Source organism: Vulpes lagopus, chromosome 11 (assembly GCF_018345385.1).
Source record: "Vulpes lagopus strain Blue_001 chromosome 11, ASM1834538v1, whole genome shotgun sequence".
NCBI lineage: Eukaryota > Metazoa > Chordata > Mammalia > Carnivora > Canidae > Vulpes > Vulpes lagopus.
This window is the reverse complement of record NC_054834.1, coordinates 50,397,944-50,416,386: the sequence shown is the minus strand read 5'-3', so window position 1 is coordinate 50,416,386 and position 18,443 is coordinate 50,397,944. Positions and strand designations below refer to the sequence as shown.

The window sequence follows — 18,443 nt, the reverse complement described above, 5'->3', positions numbered from 1 at the left end:
AAAGTGCAAAGGTGATTTCAGAATAAAGGTCAAGTCTTTTTAAAAAATGGACAGTCAGCAAACTTACTTCAGAAATTCGTATCTGGACGTGTGTGTGTGTGTGTGTGTGTGTGTTTATTATAACTTTTTATACATTTTTTTGTTTCTCGTTTTGCTAAAGACTGGTACTTTGTCACTGATTAACATTTGAAAAACCACTGCTTTACTACCTCATCACACAGTACAAAACTCCTCCTCACTTAACCTTAGATGTGGAAGGAAGAGCATAGGTTCTCTAGTCGGAGGTGCTGCTACCATGTCCTTGTACCTCCACCAACTAGTTGTTAAGTCTTGGGCAAGTTACTTAATCTTTCTGAGCTTCCCTTACCTCATTAATTTAAAAGCAAACAAACAAAAAAGCCTCCAGTGATTAGTATTTAAGTGAAATAACAGGGAAACATTTTTTTAGAGCCCAGTCCACAGTTGGAGCTCAGTAAATGTTCACTTCTGCACACGTAGGCGTGACTCCGCTTCCCGACTTAGAGGCAGCTTGTGAGCTACAGTCCTCACGAGTACACATACACAAATTCTGCTCAATAAACATCTGTTCACTTAAAGGGAACCCTGACATTTGCACAAGAGCTGTTACAGAAAAGATGATCTGTTTGTGTTTCTGTGTTATCTTCTCAAAATCCCCAGTTTTCTCTTACTGTACTAACCCAGCTAAAAGTACCACTAGTGCAAATGAGAACTGATGACTTGTTGTTTTCTTCCCCAAAGTGAATCATTTTCTTATGCACCTTAGTCTGAGTGATTTCATTTAAGCCTTTTGTGCTTTGTGATTACTGGCTTTAAACAGTGTGCCATTGTTTATGCATGAAATCTTAGGGAAGTCTACAGCTTTATGCTGGGACTTCAAAACCACATCACTGCCTTTTAAAGAAAATACTAGAACTCAAGACAGAATTGCCCATAGTAGTATGGTAGTGGAGTCTTTATTTGAAACCAAATTTGTCAAATCCCAAAAGATTTTCTTTTTCTTTGTGAGACAGGGACGTATTTCTCTGTGGTGTCATTCTCAAAGGTAGAATGTGCAATGCTTGCCTTCAGCAGCCACATTCTAGAACTCAAGCCTGTTGGCATTTTTTTTTTTAATTTTTATTTATTTATGATAGTCACAGAGAGAGAGAGAGAGAGAGGCAGAGACATAGGCAGAGGGAGAAGCAGGCTCCATGCACCGGGAGCCTGATGTGGGATTCGATCCTGGGTCTCCAGGATCGTGCCCTGGGCCAAAGGCAGGCGCCAAACCGCTGCGCCACCCAGGGATCCCCAAGCCTGTTGGCATTAATCAGATAAGACTTTCTGGAGATGTTTTGAGTCAAATTTTGAAGGAAGGACTTTTTTTTCTGGTCATCTCTCCAAACGTCTGATCTTTACCTCTGTTTACTGTCAGTCTGTTTTGTTTTGAATGTAGGACTCACCTTTCATTTCGTTCTCTGCTTCCTAAAACTCTTCTAGATTCAAACCTCTCTTCCGAGATTATTAATACTGTTTCTTAGCCAATACAGTCACTTTATTTTACCCATCTTCGGTGCTCCATCCCCTCTCAGTAGCACTCTCACAAATCATTGTGTGGGTTTTGGCTTCTGCTCCAGGCACAGGGAGCTCAGTCTTTCTTCTTTTCTTTCCTGACTGTTCACAAGTCTTTCCTAATATGGAGCTAGAGTGTGACTTCTCATCTCCGGTCCTGCCCTCTGAAGGTAACAAAGTCAGTCTTGTCTCTCTCGTTAATAGCACATTTGAAGATGATTCTTTTCCTACCCACCCTACCCCATGTGTTTTTGCTTCCTTCAGCTAAATGTCCTTATTTTCTTGAACAGCTTCAGTTAGGGCTTTTAGGACCTTCTCCAATCTCAAAGTAATCTCTCTAGAATTAAAAAAAATCTTTCCAGGCTCAGTCAGTTAAGCATCTGACCCTTGATTTCAGCTCAGGTCATGATCTCTGGGCCCTGATCTCAGGGTGGAGAGATGGAGCCTCACATCGGGCCCTGAATTCAGCCTGGAGTCTGCTTGAGACTCTCTCCCCCTCCCCCCACACTCACACATAGTCTTTCTCTCTTTGTAAAAAAAATAAAATACAATGTTTTAAAAAGAAAGAAAAATCTTTCTATCAAAAAATTTTCAAGCCTGATTTCTTTTCTGTGCTATATCAGCTACTATTCCTTCCATGGGATCACCTTGGTTTCTTCAGTTCTTCATTTAATATGGTTTTGGACACTTTGACCACATCACGGTTCTGTCAGTGTGCTCTGCTTTGAAAATCTCTTAAACTGTGGTACCCAGACTTACCCATGAATCTCCAGGTGTGTCTGGAACATCGCAAGATTATGCTGGGTTTTTTTTTTTCCTTCTGTTTCCCCCCACTTTCCCCTCCTCCTCCTTCATCTTTTCTTTCTTTTTTTTTTTTTTTTTTCATTTCCTTTTTGAGGACTGCATATGCTTCTCACCATCTCTCAGCACTTCTCCTGTCCCTGTGATTCTTGACAAATTACCTGACAGGACTCAAACTCAACTATAAGTTTTCCTAGTACCCTGAGATAGGATTCATCCAAGTGAAAAAAGCACGAACTCATCTAAGCCTCACTGTAGGTGCTCACAGTCTCTTCACATCATAATATTTATTTTCCTTTTTCCAGTGTAAAAATGGTACATGTTAAAGAAGATAAAATAATAAGAGAGATGGATCTCGGTTTCTGATTTCAGTTTATATTATACCATCTGTCCCACAAGCAACAATCCTAATAATTCTGCTTTTTCTTTTTGCTTCAAGTATAATGTAAAACCTTCTAGATCCCACTATAGTCCAGACCTCTCTCCAGACCTGAATTTCATATTTCCAGAATTAGACAACGTATGGAGATACGTTCCTTCATCCATTCTATCCTAGGCCATAAGCTCCATGGGTTGTTCTATTCCAAGTCCTCAGCACCTTTTTGGACCCGTGCCACAAGTGCTTCCATGAATAAATGAGGGTCTGAAACCCCAACATGATATGTCCTATTGCTCTCTCCTAATTCCATAGTCTTTGTAGATAGCATTGTTTTCAGTTTCACAGATTCTAAAACTTCATATAGTAAAAAAGTCCCTGTTTCATATTAGGCTTTGAAATCTTGAAATCATCTTTGAGCTTACCCTGTTCTTTGTCATTATATCCATTTAACCACCAAATTCTATTTTTCTCCACTGAGATTTCTTCATGTACCTTTTTCTCCTCCCTTTTTAATATCCCCCTTTTATAATCCTCACCCTAAGCCAACTTCTCTTTATCTAATTTTATATAGAGATTGTTAAAATACCTTTCTCATTGGTCTCTGTCCTCCGTCTTCCTTCTCCACCCCTGACTATGCCAACTGATTTACCACTCTGGCCTTCATATACCACTTTATGGCTCTCATCTTGTTATTCTTCTGCCCAGCAAACAAGAGGTTCCCTTTATGATGAATCCTCTCCTGATTTTCCCAGACATTCTCAATGTCACCCACCTTCCCTAAGTATCTTGTTTGCTGACATCATCTATAGACATTCTTTGTTCTAGTTCATGTGAAATTAGTCGTGCCTTCACATATTGCCTTCCTTATGCCCACATCAGTGTGTACATACAGGTATGAGAGTGTACGTATTCAGGCTCCTCCCTTTGGGGGGGGGGGCCCTCCTAGGCCCTCTGCCTGTCTAATTCCTGCCTCATCTGCCTTCCTGTAGGAAGCATGTTGCAACCACACTCCATTGTGCTTTCCTCTGGGAAAAACACACACACACACACACACACACACACACACTTAAATGTAATTGTTCTCTGATTGTTTAATGTATATAGTTTTGTGTCTCCAACTTGATTATACCACTTATCCTTGAACGTTACAGGTTTGAACTGCACGCATCCACTTATGCAGATTTTTTTATAAATACAATACAGTACTTGACGTATATCTTCTCTTCCTTATTTATTCTTAATAACATTTCTTAGCTTCCTTTATTATAAGAATACGGTATATAATACCTATAACACACAGAATACATGTAAATCGACTGTTTATGTTATTGGTAAGGCTTCCAGTCAACAGTGGCTATTAGTAGTTAAATTTTGGGAAAAACAAAAGTTATATGTGGATTTTCAATTGTGCAGGGGTTGGCGTCCCTAAACCCCTCGTTGTTGAACTGTATTTAATTCCTCAGAGTCTGTTTGTCCCACCACCACCACCACCACCAAATAGCTCATAGCATGGAGATAGGCACATAATTAGGTTCTAAATTAATAAAGCTTGGTTTATTGTTTCATAGCACATCTGTGATCTCCTCATTCCTTACCTTTATTTAGTGGTGTTCTTTAGAAATTGCTACTACCCTTAACCCCTACAGCCTTTGAAAGGACTAGTGGCTGCCAGCAGCAAAAGCCTGCAGCAAGTTCCATAGTCTCTCTTGATTGGAATACCAGTTTTTATCAATCAAAGGCCCTTTTTCTAAGAACTTTTTAGTAATGGTATAAATATTCCATATGGTATGGGTGTAGGGGAGCATTAACCTTTGGAACTGGGCTTACAGAACTCTTTGCAACTGAACAACTTTTATGTATTTAGAATGCTTTGTAAATAGCAGTAGTTACTGAATGGAAATAAGGCTTCCAAACACAGCATCCGTATGTGGCTCTAACTGTACACCGGGGAATTAGTTACCTGCAGTCTACCTTTAGCCAAAAGCCACTTTCCTTTAAGCCCACACTCTTGGCTGCAGCCAGATCTATCAAAACGCCTTTCCTGTCTCAGAACCAGGTGCAAAGGAATCCCATCATGGCCACAGGAGAAGGAAGGAGAGGAAGCTAAAATAACAGGAAAACTTAGAACTCTGTTGCTATGAGTCAGACAGCAGGCAATTCTTCTAATTAAGTTGCTTTTTGGGGTCCCTATAGCAACCTTGTCCAGCTGTTTTCCTGAGTTAGCTACTGAGGAGTTTGTAAATCACATAGTGTATCAGACACCATGTTAAAAACGACAAGGCAAACCTTAGAGCTTACGCAGTCCTGAGTCACCAGAAGGACAAGGCAAAGGTAAGAGCAGCAGATCCTCAGGAACCTCACAAACCAAATTATTCCCAAGTTCCATTAACTCATTGTACAGTCGTGCCTCTTCAGTGTCCAGTACAGTGTTGGACATTCAGGATATAGTAGTAAACAAAACAGAAACTGAAAATTAGAACTCTTTGTCAACCCCACATTTACATTATTTGCCATATAATTTAGACAGTTACCATTTTTATCTGAACGTACTAAAGAAAATGTTTTTGCAAATTCCTGTTTTACTTTAGGCTGTTTCAGAACTTCATTAATAGTAATGATAATGATAACAATCAGGAAAAACCAGCAGGTTCGTTCAAAAAACCTAAAAGGAAACTTATTTGAAAGAACAGCAGTACATTTCAAAGTCACTTGTTAACAAATGGTGGAGCCTTAGAGCTTTTTTAAGAAAGAATAACAGATTTCTAGTGGTACTCCCAGCCTGACCTTCACACTCTGGAATAGAAAGTGGGTTGGAAGATAGAGATGCCACCAGAGCCAAGAGTGACACAGCAGACCTTCCATGAGTAGGGCTCAAAGCTTTCTGTTGCTCTCAGCCCTGCCGGCCAGCCACCTTTCTGACCCCATGCCGCCCCAGAGACTAGCACTATGCGTTTGTAAGGTGGGTTACTCACTATGGTTATCGGATATGAGATTATTCCTGACCTTGGCCTTATTCCTACCAGGTTCTAAATCACTGAACAAGCCAGAATTACCAACTGAAGGGTATTGGGATAACTCAAAAGGGATAATGTAGACTGGCATTTTGTGAGCAATCAGGCGGTCCAGTAGATACACGTCACAAAAGGAGGCATTCCATTTTATTTGTTTTTCTACTCTGTCTACTTCCAGAAAGGATTGGACATGACTTTCATGGAACACACAATATAAGATTCAGCTATTAACTCAAAATAGCAAAAGTTAAGTAATAAAGTTGTTGTTTTTAAAGGAAAAACATTCTATTAAGAAATTCAGACAGATTTTTGCCCTAAATTTTCTAGTTATCTAGGCATAGAGGGAAACCTGTGGGGTTGTATGATGTTTAATGTATAACAACGGAAACACTGACATCTCAGGAGAAATAATTTTTCTAGGCCATTGCACTGGGAAACATCTGTGGAAGTCTTTACATTAGAAACTTGAGCAACATAACAAATCATGTCTTGATAACCATTTTAGGAAAAACATCATATGGCTCCATTACTATTTCTTATACCAGCTATTAATGAAAACTGGAGCCTGAATGTAGAATTCGGATAATTTCCCATTAAGCAAATCATCGTTCAGTTAAGGCAGATAGACTGTATGGGCTGCACATGGAGCTATGATATGTCATATGCTATTTGAATAAAACTTCAAGAATCCCACATAGTCAATAAAAAACATCATAATAAACTTCATTTTTGCCATCTGTCTTACATCTAAAGCAAGTGGGTCTTTTTTTTCCCCAAAATAATATGTCTATTAAATAGCCATCCTTGTGCCCACTAGTGATATAATCAGTGCCTGCCTGCCACCTCGCTGCTCCTGTTGTTCTCATCCAAGCTTTTCACAAAGCTACACAGCAAAAATGTCTTATGATGCATTGTGAGGGTAATGATTGGCATTTTTATGAAGGTGGGCTATAGAATTTCCTCTGAGCGGAGCCAGAGGTACTCAAACAGCAAGATTGGAGTCACTCGAGTGAGGACTATGTAATTTTTAATGACATGCGGGCATTTGAATTTCAGGTACAGTGGTTGAGGAGAGCAATGGTTCTGATGAGATGGAGAATTCAGATGAAACAAAAATGTCTGAAGAGATACTGGCTTTGGTGGACGAATTTCAACAGGCATGGCCCCTGGAAGGCTTTGGGGGTGCACTGGAGATGAAAGGGCGGCGTCTGGACTTGCAGGGTATACGGGTGCTGAAGAAGGGGCCCCAGGATGGAGTGGCCAGGAGCTCTTGCTACGGAGACTGCAGAAGTGAAGATGATGAAGCCACAGAATGGGTGAGAGTTGGCCAGCTCAGTTCATACCAAACTGTAGTCCAGGTCTTGGTGGAGGTGGGGGCTTCAAAGTGTGATGTTTCTCTTAGGAGGGTGACATCGCTTTAATCCCTACCCCCCCCCCCCGCCCCCGGCCAGCCTTCACATGGGCATTGTACTGCAGGAAGCCTTTCCCCTGTGTACTGCTGGCTCTTGCAGGAGGCAGAAGTGGAAGGCTGTCAAACCGCGCGGAAAGCCTGCACCCTTGGAACTGCCCAGTTGAGACATCTTCATTTTCGGTTTCCTCTATACGCCTTCCAAGGCTAGATTATTTTATTTCATGAAACATTTTTCATTTAGAACTGTAAGAGTTAAATGGAAGGAGAGAATTAGCTCTAGCACAGGACTGGTTACTCTTCATTTTTCTTTTTTTTTAGAAAGAGAACGCAAATGAGACGGGTACGGTAGGGTAGGCGGTGGGAAGGAGCAGAGGAAGAGAATCTTAAGCAGGTTCCACACTCAGTGTGAAGACCAATGCGAGGCTCAGTCTCACACCCCTGAGATCCTGACCTGAGCTGAAATCAAGAGTCAGACGCTTAACCAACTGAACCACCCAGATGCCCCTAGGACTGGTTAATCTTTTTCCTCCCCTTAGATTTTATTTGTTTATTCGTGAGGGAGAGAGAAAGAGAGCAGCAGAGGGAGAAGCAGACTCCCCGTGGAGCAGAGAGCCCAGTGTAGAGCCGGATCCCAGGACTGGGATCACAACCTGAGTCAAAGGCAGATGCTTAACCAACCGAGCCACCCAGGCACCCCAGGATTGATTACTTATAAAGCCACCAGTATCCACAGCCCTTACAGATTTGATAATTGGTCTAACTTGTCCCCAACATGTCTCCATTTTCCAGATAACATTCCAGGTGAAACGTGTAAAAAAACCCAAAGGGGATCATAAGAAAACTCCTGGGAAAAAGGTAGAACCAAATCAAGCAGAAAATGTGCATCATTACCAAGCAAACCTGGAGATCACTGGCCCAAAGGTGACATCTCCTGGGCCACAAGGTAAATTTGAGTATTTAATGTGCCAGTTTCTTTTTTCAGAGTTGACTGCCTCCTTTCTCACTAAGGATGTGTTTGTGACTTGAAGGATATCAGATGAGAAGGTAATGGGGCTAAGCGAACAAAGAAACAGTCATTTGTATAAAAAGTTTGTTTTGACATTACTTGACTTTTTTGCCATTGCCTTTTGGGCTTATCATCTTGAGCTTAAATATCCTTTTGATTTTTGACTAATTTAATATGGGGATAATGATCACATCTTACAGGGTTGTTGGGAGGACTATAGGAATTATACATGTAAAATGCTTTAAATGAACTGGCCACAGAGGACTCAATAACATTTAATATTTCATTTAAGTATTGGATAAATGCTTTAAAACTACTCCCAGGAAAAAAAATATATATAGCAAAATTTGTCATGTACTTTTAGGATTCATAGTTGTCCTGAAATGCACCTTGGGACTCTAAGTTCAGGCGCATTGCCATGGACCCCGTTGACTTTCCTTTCTAGCAATGAAATAGTAGTGATCAAATTTCTTTTTAAAAAATACCTTTTTTTTTTAAAGGATATTTTCATTATCTTAGACTTCAAAAACTCAAGATAACTTCATGAAGACATTTCTTATTTAATTTGGTGTACTTACCAAAGCTGGAAGCAGGGGGCACATAATAAAATATAAAGAACGGGTTCAGCTTGGCTAAATCCCAGAGTGATCTGTTACTTGTGAGAAATACAAAGGACACCAAAAAAGACGTTTTGTCATGACTGGAGTTGACAGTATGCAGTAGCTCTACTATTTAAGGGTGACAGCATGTGTTAACAGGTTACAGAAAGAAAGCAGTGCTTCCTCTACTAGATCTGTCTTCTGTAGCAAGGAAAAGGCTGTTCAAAATGTAATACGTCGTTATAGAAATGAAAATTCCATTAAATAGTAAATGTAATGAAATCATAAAAGTAGAAAATTTAGATGAATATTTATATACTTTCCAGGTGGAAAAGGACTTCCTAAAGCAGAGAGAAAAAGAAAATAATAATTCCAGCACCAGAAAACACCATAAAATAGAAAGGCAAATGACGAAACAAAATATTTTTGTAGATTATTTGTATATTTTTATAGAATATGTGATAAGCACAGAATATCAATATCATCTAAAAAGGACCTACAGAGGCACCTGGGTGGCTTAGTCAGTTGAGTGCCTGACTTCAGCTCAGGTCATGATCTCAGGGTTCTGGGAACGAGCCCCACATTGGGCTCCCCAGTCAACATAAAGTCTGCTTGTCCCTCTCCCACTGTCCCTGCCCCTGCTTGTGTGCTCGCTTGCTCTTCTCTCTCAAATAAATAAATAAAATCTTTTTTAAAAAATAAGATAAAGAACATCTTCAAATCAGTATGAAAAATACAGCATTTGGGGATGCTTGAGTGGCTTAACGGTTTAGCTCCTGCCTTCAGCCCAGGGCATGATCCTGTAGTCCCAGGATCGAGTCCCACATTGGGCTCCCTGCATGGGGCCTGCTTCTCCCTCTGCCTGTGTCTCTGCCTCTCTCTTTCTTTGTGTCTCTCATGAAGAAATAAATAAAATCTTTAAAAGAAAAAGAAAACAAAAAAGAAAAATGCAGCATTTCAGGAAGATATGTATAAGTACATAGGCATTCAGCCAAATATACATATACATATAGTTGGCCACTGAAAATGTGAGAAAATGTTCAGCCTCACTAGTAAAGGTATGCAAACACAAACAGCAACATGCCCTTTTTGCTTATCAAACTGTATTTAAATGTGCAATACACAGAGTTAATGAGTTGAATTTTGGGATCGTTTAACCATATATATCAGAAAACTTAAAAATATACCAAGGATTTTACTTCCAATAATTTACCCTGGGTCAATCCTCTTAAAGGTGCCAAAGACAGAAGTGCAAAAATTGATCACGGGGTCATTTATCATAATAAAAAATTGTAAACCACCTAAATGTTGGCAATTGCCTAAATAAATTACATAATGTCCATGCTATGTACTGTGCAGCCAAGATGCTTGTAATTTAGTAAGTGAACAAAAGCAGTTTATAAAAGAGCAGAAAGAGAGAATACTTCAGTTTTTGTAAAATAGTAAATAGACCACATTATGACTACACTTGCTCATGTTTCCATATCTTTGCAATTGAAATCTTACAACTGATGAGATTTTATTTTTTTTTTTTTTTAAATAATCTAAATTTTATTTTTTATGATAGTCACACACAGAGAGAGAGGCAGAGACATAGGCAGAGGGAGAAGCAGGCTCCATGCACCGGGAGCCCGACGTGGGATTCGATCCCGGGTCTCCAAGATCGCGCCCTGGGCCAAAGGCAGGCGCCAAACTGCTGCACCACCCAGGGATCCCACAACTGATGAGATTTTAAATAATTGGTGGTGTTTTTCTTTCTTAAACTATATAAAATAATGTACATGTTACAGTTTATAACCTCTTAGATTTGATGAAAGAAACTAAAGTAAACAAGTACATAGATGCAAATATAGAAGAGAATATACCAAAATGTAAGTGGTCGTCTCTGGATGCTGATAGCAATATGGGTGATTTCTTTTCCTTCTATATGCTTTTCCATTTTCTAAATGTTTTATATTCCTGCATTACTTTTACAAGCAAAAAAAAAACTAAAAATTTCTTGTAAAAGTGAAAAATAAAGCTCGGTATAGTTCAGAAGCTAGGAAAGCACTTATGTGGTTTTAAATGGATTCAAGTGGATGGGCCCATGTAGGACATTGAATGTACTTGCAAATGACATCGTGGAAGTACTTACTATCACTAACATGGAAAGTTCTAAGGCTGGGAAGAGATGACAGATGGCCAGAGAGGTTCAGTATCCTGGTTTTCAAATAAATCTGGATTCTCTTTGCTACCAAGAGTTAAGCTTCATGATAAATCCTGGCAAAGTTCTAAAGCAAATTATAAAACAAATAGTTTGTGAGCCCATGAGGAAGACTGGAGATCAATAAGGCCTATTGTAGATTTACTAAAAACTAGCAAAACTAATAATGCGTAACTAATTTCATTTCCTTTTTTGGTGAGGGCTGCTAGACTGAAAGACCAAGAAGTGCCATAAATAAAACCTATCTAGATTTCAGCAAAGATTTAACAGAGTCTCTTAGAATATTCCTGAGGACAAGAAGAGGAGGAGAGATGTGGGCTCAGAGGCTCCCTGTTGCCCACAGAATGAAGTCCGAACTTCTTCTTGTGGTGTATAAGACCCTTTACACCCAGCCTGTCTCTGTCCTTCATTGCTGTTATTTTTTTCTTTTCTTTTTTTTTAAGATTTTATTTATTTTTTCATGAGAGACACACAGAGAGAAAGAGAGGCAGAGACACAGGCAGAGGGAGAAGCAGGCCCCATGCAGGGAGCCTAACGTGGGACTCGATCCCGGGTCTCCAGGATCAGGCCCTGAGCCAAAGGCGGCACCAAACCGCTGAGCCACCCGGGCTGCCCTCATGCTGTTATTTTTACCCTTTGCTTTTGCACATGCTGTTCCCTCTGCTGGAATGCCCTCCTGCCACCTCAGCAGTGCTAAAATATCACTCTTTCCAAACCTCAGACTCCGCATGCCTTCCCCTCCTTGGTAGCGTCAGGCTGAATTAGTTGCTCTCCACCTCTGCAGTTGTCCTGTACCTTCACTCTAGCATCATCCTGTTGTATCTTAGGATTTGGTTATGTGTACCTTCCTCATTAGACTGTGAACCCAAGGGCAGGCTGGGTTATTCCCCACCATCCCTAGTGTCTTGACACAGTTCCCAGTCCCTTATGGTAGATGCCCAATAAATGTTTTTCAAGTGAATTTCTTAAACATAATAGAAAAATAAGCTTTATTTTTTTTTTAAATTTTTATTTATTTATGATAGTCACAGAGAGAGAGAGAGAGGCAGAGACATAGGCAGAGGGAGAAGCAGGCTCCATGCACCGGGAGCCTGATGTGGGATTCGATCCCGGGTCACCAGGATCGCGCCCTGGGCCAAAGACAAGCGCCAAACCGTTGCGCCACCCAGGGATCCCGAAAAATAAGCTTTATTGTGAAACTTATGGATTCATTCTTTCAGTTAATTCATTTAAACGGGCTTCATTTGAAACTCTTCCAAACTGTTCTTTTCTATTTTATTTAAATCTAAAGCCCTGCCTATACCTCAGTTTTCTGTTTACTGGTAAATTCCTACATTATAAAAAAAGTCACACAGAACCAAAGTTCTCCTTCCTGTCCATTTATTCAATTGTAAGTCCTGCAGAAGACCCCTTCCAGGACAAGACTTGGTTCTCTTCTTTTCTTGAGGACTCCATCTAAGTAAAGGACCTACACACAAAAGGTAGTACCTGTGAAAGGTATCAACTAACAGAGCTTTAAAAGCCCAGTGTATCTTTAAACTGTGGGTGATTGGGAGCATACATGTTAGACTCCAGCAGACCTTGATCTGGAGCCTAGCTCTGCCATCTACTAGCCAGGTGATCTCTCTGTGCCTTCATTTTCCCACCTGAGAAATGAGGCTGTGGATGTACAGTACGTAGCAATGCTCTGGAAATAAATGATCACCTTTCAGTATCATCATTATTCCCCATCTGCCACTTTTCTCTCCAGCAGTAGTTCTCTACCAGGAGTCCTGTTGTCTTCCCAGGGCACAACTTGGTTGTCATCTCGGGTGGAGGGCACTACTGGTCCTGTAGGGTAGAAGCCAGGGATGCTGCTAAACATCTTCCAATGCACAGGGCAGTCCCCATAACAAAGCGTTACCAGCCTCAGTGTCCACACTGCCAGGATGAAGAACCTGGCAGTGTGACACATGCCCCTTCTCAGTTGGACTTGCCCCTTCTCAGTTGGACTTGTCTTTATAAAATCAAAGTGGCACATGCCCCTTCTCAGTTGGATTTGTCTTTGTAAAATCAAAATATAGAGGGGTAAAAATGAAATTCGGTAAGATGTTAACATTGAAGAATATCTTAGCTTCTACATTGATCGGTGTTAAATCCAACGAAGGACTCGTTTATTTTGACTTCATCATCTGTCTTTGAGCACAAGACTTGATTCAGATAATCTTCTTCCCTTTGCCATGAATGACAGGATTTTAATTCTCTAGGTGGTGAAAATCCCAAAGACTAGAAGAATGGCACCTCCAAGTACACCAGCCTGGGTGAAGTAATCTCCAGCGTATGACACTGTGGGTTCTGTTCCTTTGCAGTTGTGTCAATTGATGACATACTTTCCTTCTAGGAAAAAAGCGTGACTACCAGAGTCTGGGATGGCCCAGCCCCGACGAGTGCCTCAAACTCCGCTGGGTAGAACTGACTGCCATCGTGAGTACCTGGCTTGCAGTTTCTTCAAAAAACATTGAGTGAGTATCTTAAACCATTCCCTCCTTCATGGCATTTGTGTACCAGCGAACCCACTGGGCCTCAGTTGACTTCAGGTTGCCCTTCCTGGTCAGCAGCTGTTAGAAGAGTTGTCCTGTTTAGACTCGGTGGTTCTGAGGCCGACCACCGGCTGCAGGTGGACGCGGCTCACTGTACGGAAATGCTGAATGTGCCCTCCTTCCTCGGTGCCTTCACCCACACATTGTAAGCTCTCCAGAAATGTGTGACTTATTTAGTTTGATACAGAAAAACCTGTGGTTTCTCACTGACATTGTGTACTTCAAAGGGGAGCCAGCGCAAACCCAGATTTACACATACTTACCAAGACACGTGCTGAGCAAGACTGCTTTTTCCTCCATGGATGCTCATTCTCTTTTGCTGGCTCCTTTTCCACCCTTTAAGAGCTCCCCAGGATTTACCTGTAAGCCTTCTTATCTTGGAATCACTCCCAGTCAGACCGACGTGCTTCCAGAACTTGTATCACCACCAGTATATTGACAACTCTCAAATTTGAATCTCCGGATTGGATTTTTCTTCAGCTTCCTCAACGCATCTGTCCAGTTATCTTCCTGGCTTCTGCCTAAATACCTGTGAGACACCTCAAGCTCAGGAAAACCAGACTTCTAATTTTTTTGTCCACTCTTCTTCCAAAAAAATCATTGTTCTGTGTGTTTCCTGTTTCTTATTCTTAGTGGATAGTTCTAGCAGCACTTAGGCTGGAAACCTGGGAGTCATCTTTACGGATCCCTGTCCCTTAACCCTTGGACCCGGTCTGTTGCCCATTCTTACCACTTCCACCCTCTGAGTGTTTTTCAAAGCCTTCGGCTTTTCTCCATCTCCATTGCTGCCCCCTTAAACCAGATCACCATCGTCTGCGCTTTGATTCACTCAGGAGCCTCCTGGCTGGGCCTCATGCTTCATTCACACTTGACTCTAGTCAGGCCCTTCTCCCCACAGTACTCAGACTCCTTCCTCAAATACAAGTCAAATCTTAAAATGCTCTAATAACTTCTTATTGCTCTTTTCCATAGTCCATAAAGCCCTTCGTGATCTGCTACTACATGTCTTTCTGTCCTCACCTCCACCTTCTCTCCTGTCGGGGCCGTCACACCTGGTGTCCCTTTGCATGCGGTGATGTTCCCTCCACCTTCTTCCCACCTGCTTCATTCACACTCCTCCTTCTGGTCATGACTTAAATCTTATGTCCTCAGGGAATCCTTCACTAACCACCTCCTTCCTCCATCAGCAGAGGGGAAATATATGCAACCCCCACCCGTAGTGTACTGACATTGCACCTTGTTTGCATCTTTTATATCATCTGTAATAATTGAATCACACATTAGACCATGAACACCGTAACAGCAGGGATTGGGTATGTCTTGTAAATTATTATAGCTCTGGTGTGTGGCAGATAGTAGGCTCTGAGTAAATAACGAATGAATGTTTGCCTAATATATGAAACCTTTAAATAGTTAGAAATAAAATTTGGCCATGCCACTTTGCCATATCAGCATATATGCTAGCGTGTAACATTTAGCCTACATAGAGCAAGAAAATGACCACTTTGGGATGACAAAAAGGACTTACATCTTAAAGCAGAGATGCATTGAACAGCTACATCTGTTTAAAGTTTACTATTTAGGGACGCCTGGGTGGCTCAGCAGTTAAAGCATCGGCCTTCGGCTCAGGGCGTGACCCCAGGATCCCGGGATCAAGTCCCACATCGAGCTCCCTGCAGGGAGCCCGCTTCTCCTTCTGCCTGTATATCTGCCTCTCTGTCTCTCATGAATAAATAAATAAAATCTTTAAAAAATAATCAAGTTTACTATTTAAATTTTAGGTAACTTTTTCTGTGGGGTGTGCTTCTGTGCATAAAGGGAAAGTAAAAGATAGGAACCACTTGTGGGTATTTATCACTTGTCTGTACCCTGGAAGGAGAAGTCCTAGAATAAAACCCACCTGGTTTAAATCTTCCTCAATGAGAAAACGTGGCCAGTGGCAGTGACCAAACCAGACAGATGGTACATAGTAAGGAAGCAGCTTGAGTGGACTGGGAAATCACTGAGTTCAGGACTCAGATTCCAACACCGCTCCTTTGACCTGGGCTGTGATCTCTGCTCATTCATTCAACAAATAGTTATTGCTAAGCACTGGACGCTTGTAGTAAATAACATCAGACTAAATGACATCTGAAGTCTCTTCACTGTGTGATTCTGTGGTTCCAGACCGTCCTGGTAACATATTAAAGTTACGATCAGCTGATTATTAAAACTCTTGCCCCCACCCACCCAAATTTTCCATGGCTAATGGGGTAATCTCCGTTTTTCAGCATCACAGAACACATAGACTTTGCCACTCCAATACAGCAGCCAGCGATGGAGCCTCTTTGCAACGGCAATCTTCCCACGAGCATGCACACGCTGGACCACTTACACGGGGTTTCCAACCGAGCCAGCCTGCACTACACGGGTGAGAGTCAGTTAACAGAGGTGAGTGCTCAGCTTTATTCAGCCCGTCTGTAGTCTTAGGCCCACAGTGATGGTGCAGGGCAGCCCAGTGCCCAGGCCATATTCTTTTTGCCTTTTCAGCCGACTGCCATCGAGGCTTTAGGCCCGGCCTAATTTCTTTCAGGTCATGGGATTGAGTTATGCTTTTTTTAATGGCCAGCAAATTTTAATTCTGATTAGCAGCTCAAGGTAGATAGCATTCTGCTTGCCATCAGACTGGTGCTCTTGTAAGAAACATTTAGGTCGGCTTATTCATCCTGTTGGCATTCTTAAGAAGGCAAGGAAGGTGAGCAGACCCAGCGTATACCTAGCAAGCAGTATACCAAGAAGGAAAATTGGAGAAACATACCACAAATATCTAAGAATAGAGGACTTATTAAATAAATGTACAGATACAGCATAGTATGTAGCGGAGCTACCAAGGAAAATGTAGGATTGACATGAAGAATTCTTCAGATTATGTGAAAATATAGGTGATAGTATGCACTGGGATCCCATACTCTGTGAGAAGTAGTATGTGTATGCACATAGTATTTCAGAAAAATATCTGGAAGACGAGTGTAAGATACTAATGGTGGTTGCATCTGGGTGACAGGATTACAGATGGTTTTAATTTTCTTTATTTACTCTATTTTCTAATGTTGTTGTAGTGCCTGTGTTTTACGTGTCTGTAGCTTTTGTTAAGTGGGAGGGGACCGAAAGGATGCTGTAATGGCTGACACGTGTCTTCAACAGTGTCCTTCCAGCAGGACCACAGCACGTACCCCCCAGAGCAACCATTTGCTTCTGTGCTGTATTATCCAGCTCAGCGTCAGCAGTGTCACCTAGATCCTGCTCCTTTCGTTGCTCTCACCTGCCATCTTTCCCTACACCAGGTATTGCAAAACCTTGGCAAAGACCAATATCCACAGCAGTCACTCGAACAGATTGGCACGCGAATTGCCAAAGTTTTGGAAAAGGTAAGTCACCCCGTAGGAAAGTTGGAAACTACTGTCCACCTTCTAACTTTCCCCAAATATTTGCCACTGAGTGACTCTTCTTACCTCTTCTGTTAGTTACACAGCACTTGGTAGCTAAAGTGATGACGTCGAATAACCCCACGCTGAAAGCTTCCATCACTTTTCCATTACTTTTTCCATCACTTGGCTAGTACTCTCTTTGGCTGCTTTGTTTACCTTCCATGATGAAACCTACCTAATCAGGCTTGCCTTCTTTACTCTAGCATGGGTACCTAGAGGTGGCAGTACTGGGAGCCATGGCATCTCAGTAGATGATATAAGTCACATGTTCCTCTGGTGGTGAAGAATATTTGGTATTTCAGATTGTGGGTGGAAAACACAACTTTAAATGTCTTCTCTTGAAATCATGAAATAAAATACCTGCGAATGCATTTTCATACAGCCTAGAGAACATATAACACAGTTTCTAAGAATATTCATCTGTTTCTGTGTGATATTTATGTAATTAGGTTTTTTCTTAATTAAAGTGAATTACTTTATGGTTAAGTATCTCTTAACCATGTTATTAGTATATAATGTTAAAGCGGTAATATAATCTAGTGATTGAGAGAATCAATTCAGCTTCCAACACGACATGAATAGTATGGCAGGAACAGGGTAGTCATGATAGTCTAAAAGAGAAGAAATGGGAAAGACAGAGTGACCACTGTTCCCTGTCGATTCTGAACCCCATCTGGCAATAGGTCAGCAGTTCCCCTGATGACTTGAGTTACAAGGAATATTCCTTGATAATGGCCCATTTTGGTTTCCCGGGCTACGTTCCCTATTCCCTAATCTGTTTTTCAATACTTGACCCTTCTCTCAGAATAGTCTTTTCTTTTCCGTAAGAAAGGCCTGTGTTTGCAGTTGAAGAGCTCACTCATCTCGCGTCCCACCTCTCTCTCTCCCTTATAGTCCAAACTGGCACAACTCCTTTAAAAAACTTTGTGGACCTTCAAACCGTAAGTCACTCCAGACAGAACCCACACCCCATGTCTCTTCAACAAGGCCCCTCTCTGCCGGGAATAGGAGTCCAGGGTGTAAATACCCTTAAGATTTATAGATACTTTTTGTCTGAGAGAGTCTTAGATGCTTACATCTGGACTTACATACTTCTGAGGCAGGAGGAACAAAGAGTCTTACTGCCGTGCTTCTGGTTGGAACTTGACCCCAAGACCATAGTTTTACTAGTAACATTCTGGATTTTTTTTTTCTATAACTTTAAAACCTCGTGCTGATTGGGGAAACTGGCAGTTGAAAAGTTTCATTTTCGAACCCTGCAAGTCCCAGCTTGAAAATATTTTTTTTCTAGATTTCTGAACTGCACAGTTTCTTGTTTAAGTTCTCTCTTTTAATACCTTACTTGAGAGGATTTTTCAAAAAACTCTTTGTCACTTTAGCATTCTTCCTGGAAGTCTTCCTGGCCAGATCTACAACTT

General features: G+C 41.3%; 1 protein-coding gene across 2 annotated transcripts in view; it reads left to right on the top strand.

The window, feature by feature from the left end:
- TTC17 (tetratricopeptide repeat domain 17) overlaps positions 1 to 18,443 on the top strand; it is a 115,945-nt gene that overhangs the window by 73,943 nt on the left and 23,559 nt on the right. For both annotated transcript variants that reach the window (XM_041722570.1, XM_041722569.1), the window contains 5 exons: positions 6,817 to 7,076; positions 7,961 to 8,114; positions 13,360 to 13,480; positions 15,829 to 15,988; positions 16,882 to 16,965. In XM_041722570.1, the coding sequence (XP_041578504.1) occupies positions 6,817 to 7,076; positions 7,961 to 8,114; positions 13,360 to 13,480; positions 15,829 to 15,988; positions 16,882 to 16,965 (779 nt within the window). The remainder of the gene's footprint in view (positions 1 to 6,816; positions 7,077 to 7,960; positions 8,115 to 13,359; positions 13,481 to 15,828; positions 15,989 to 16,881; positions 16,966 to 18,443) is intronic.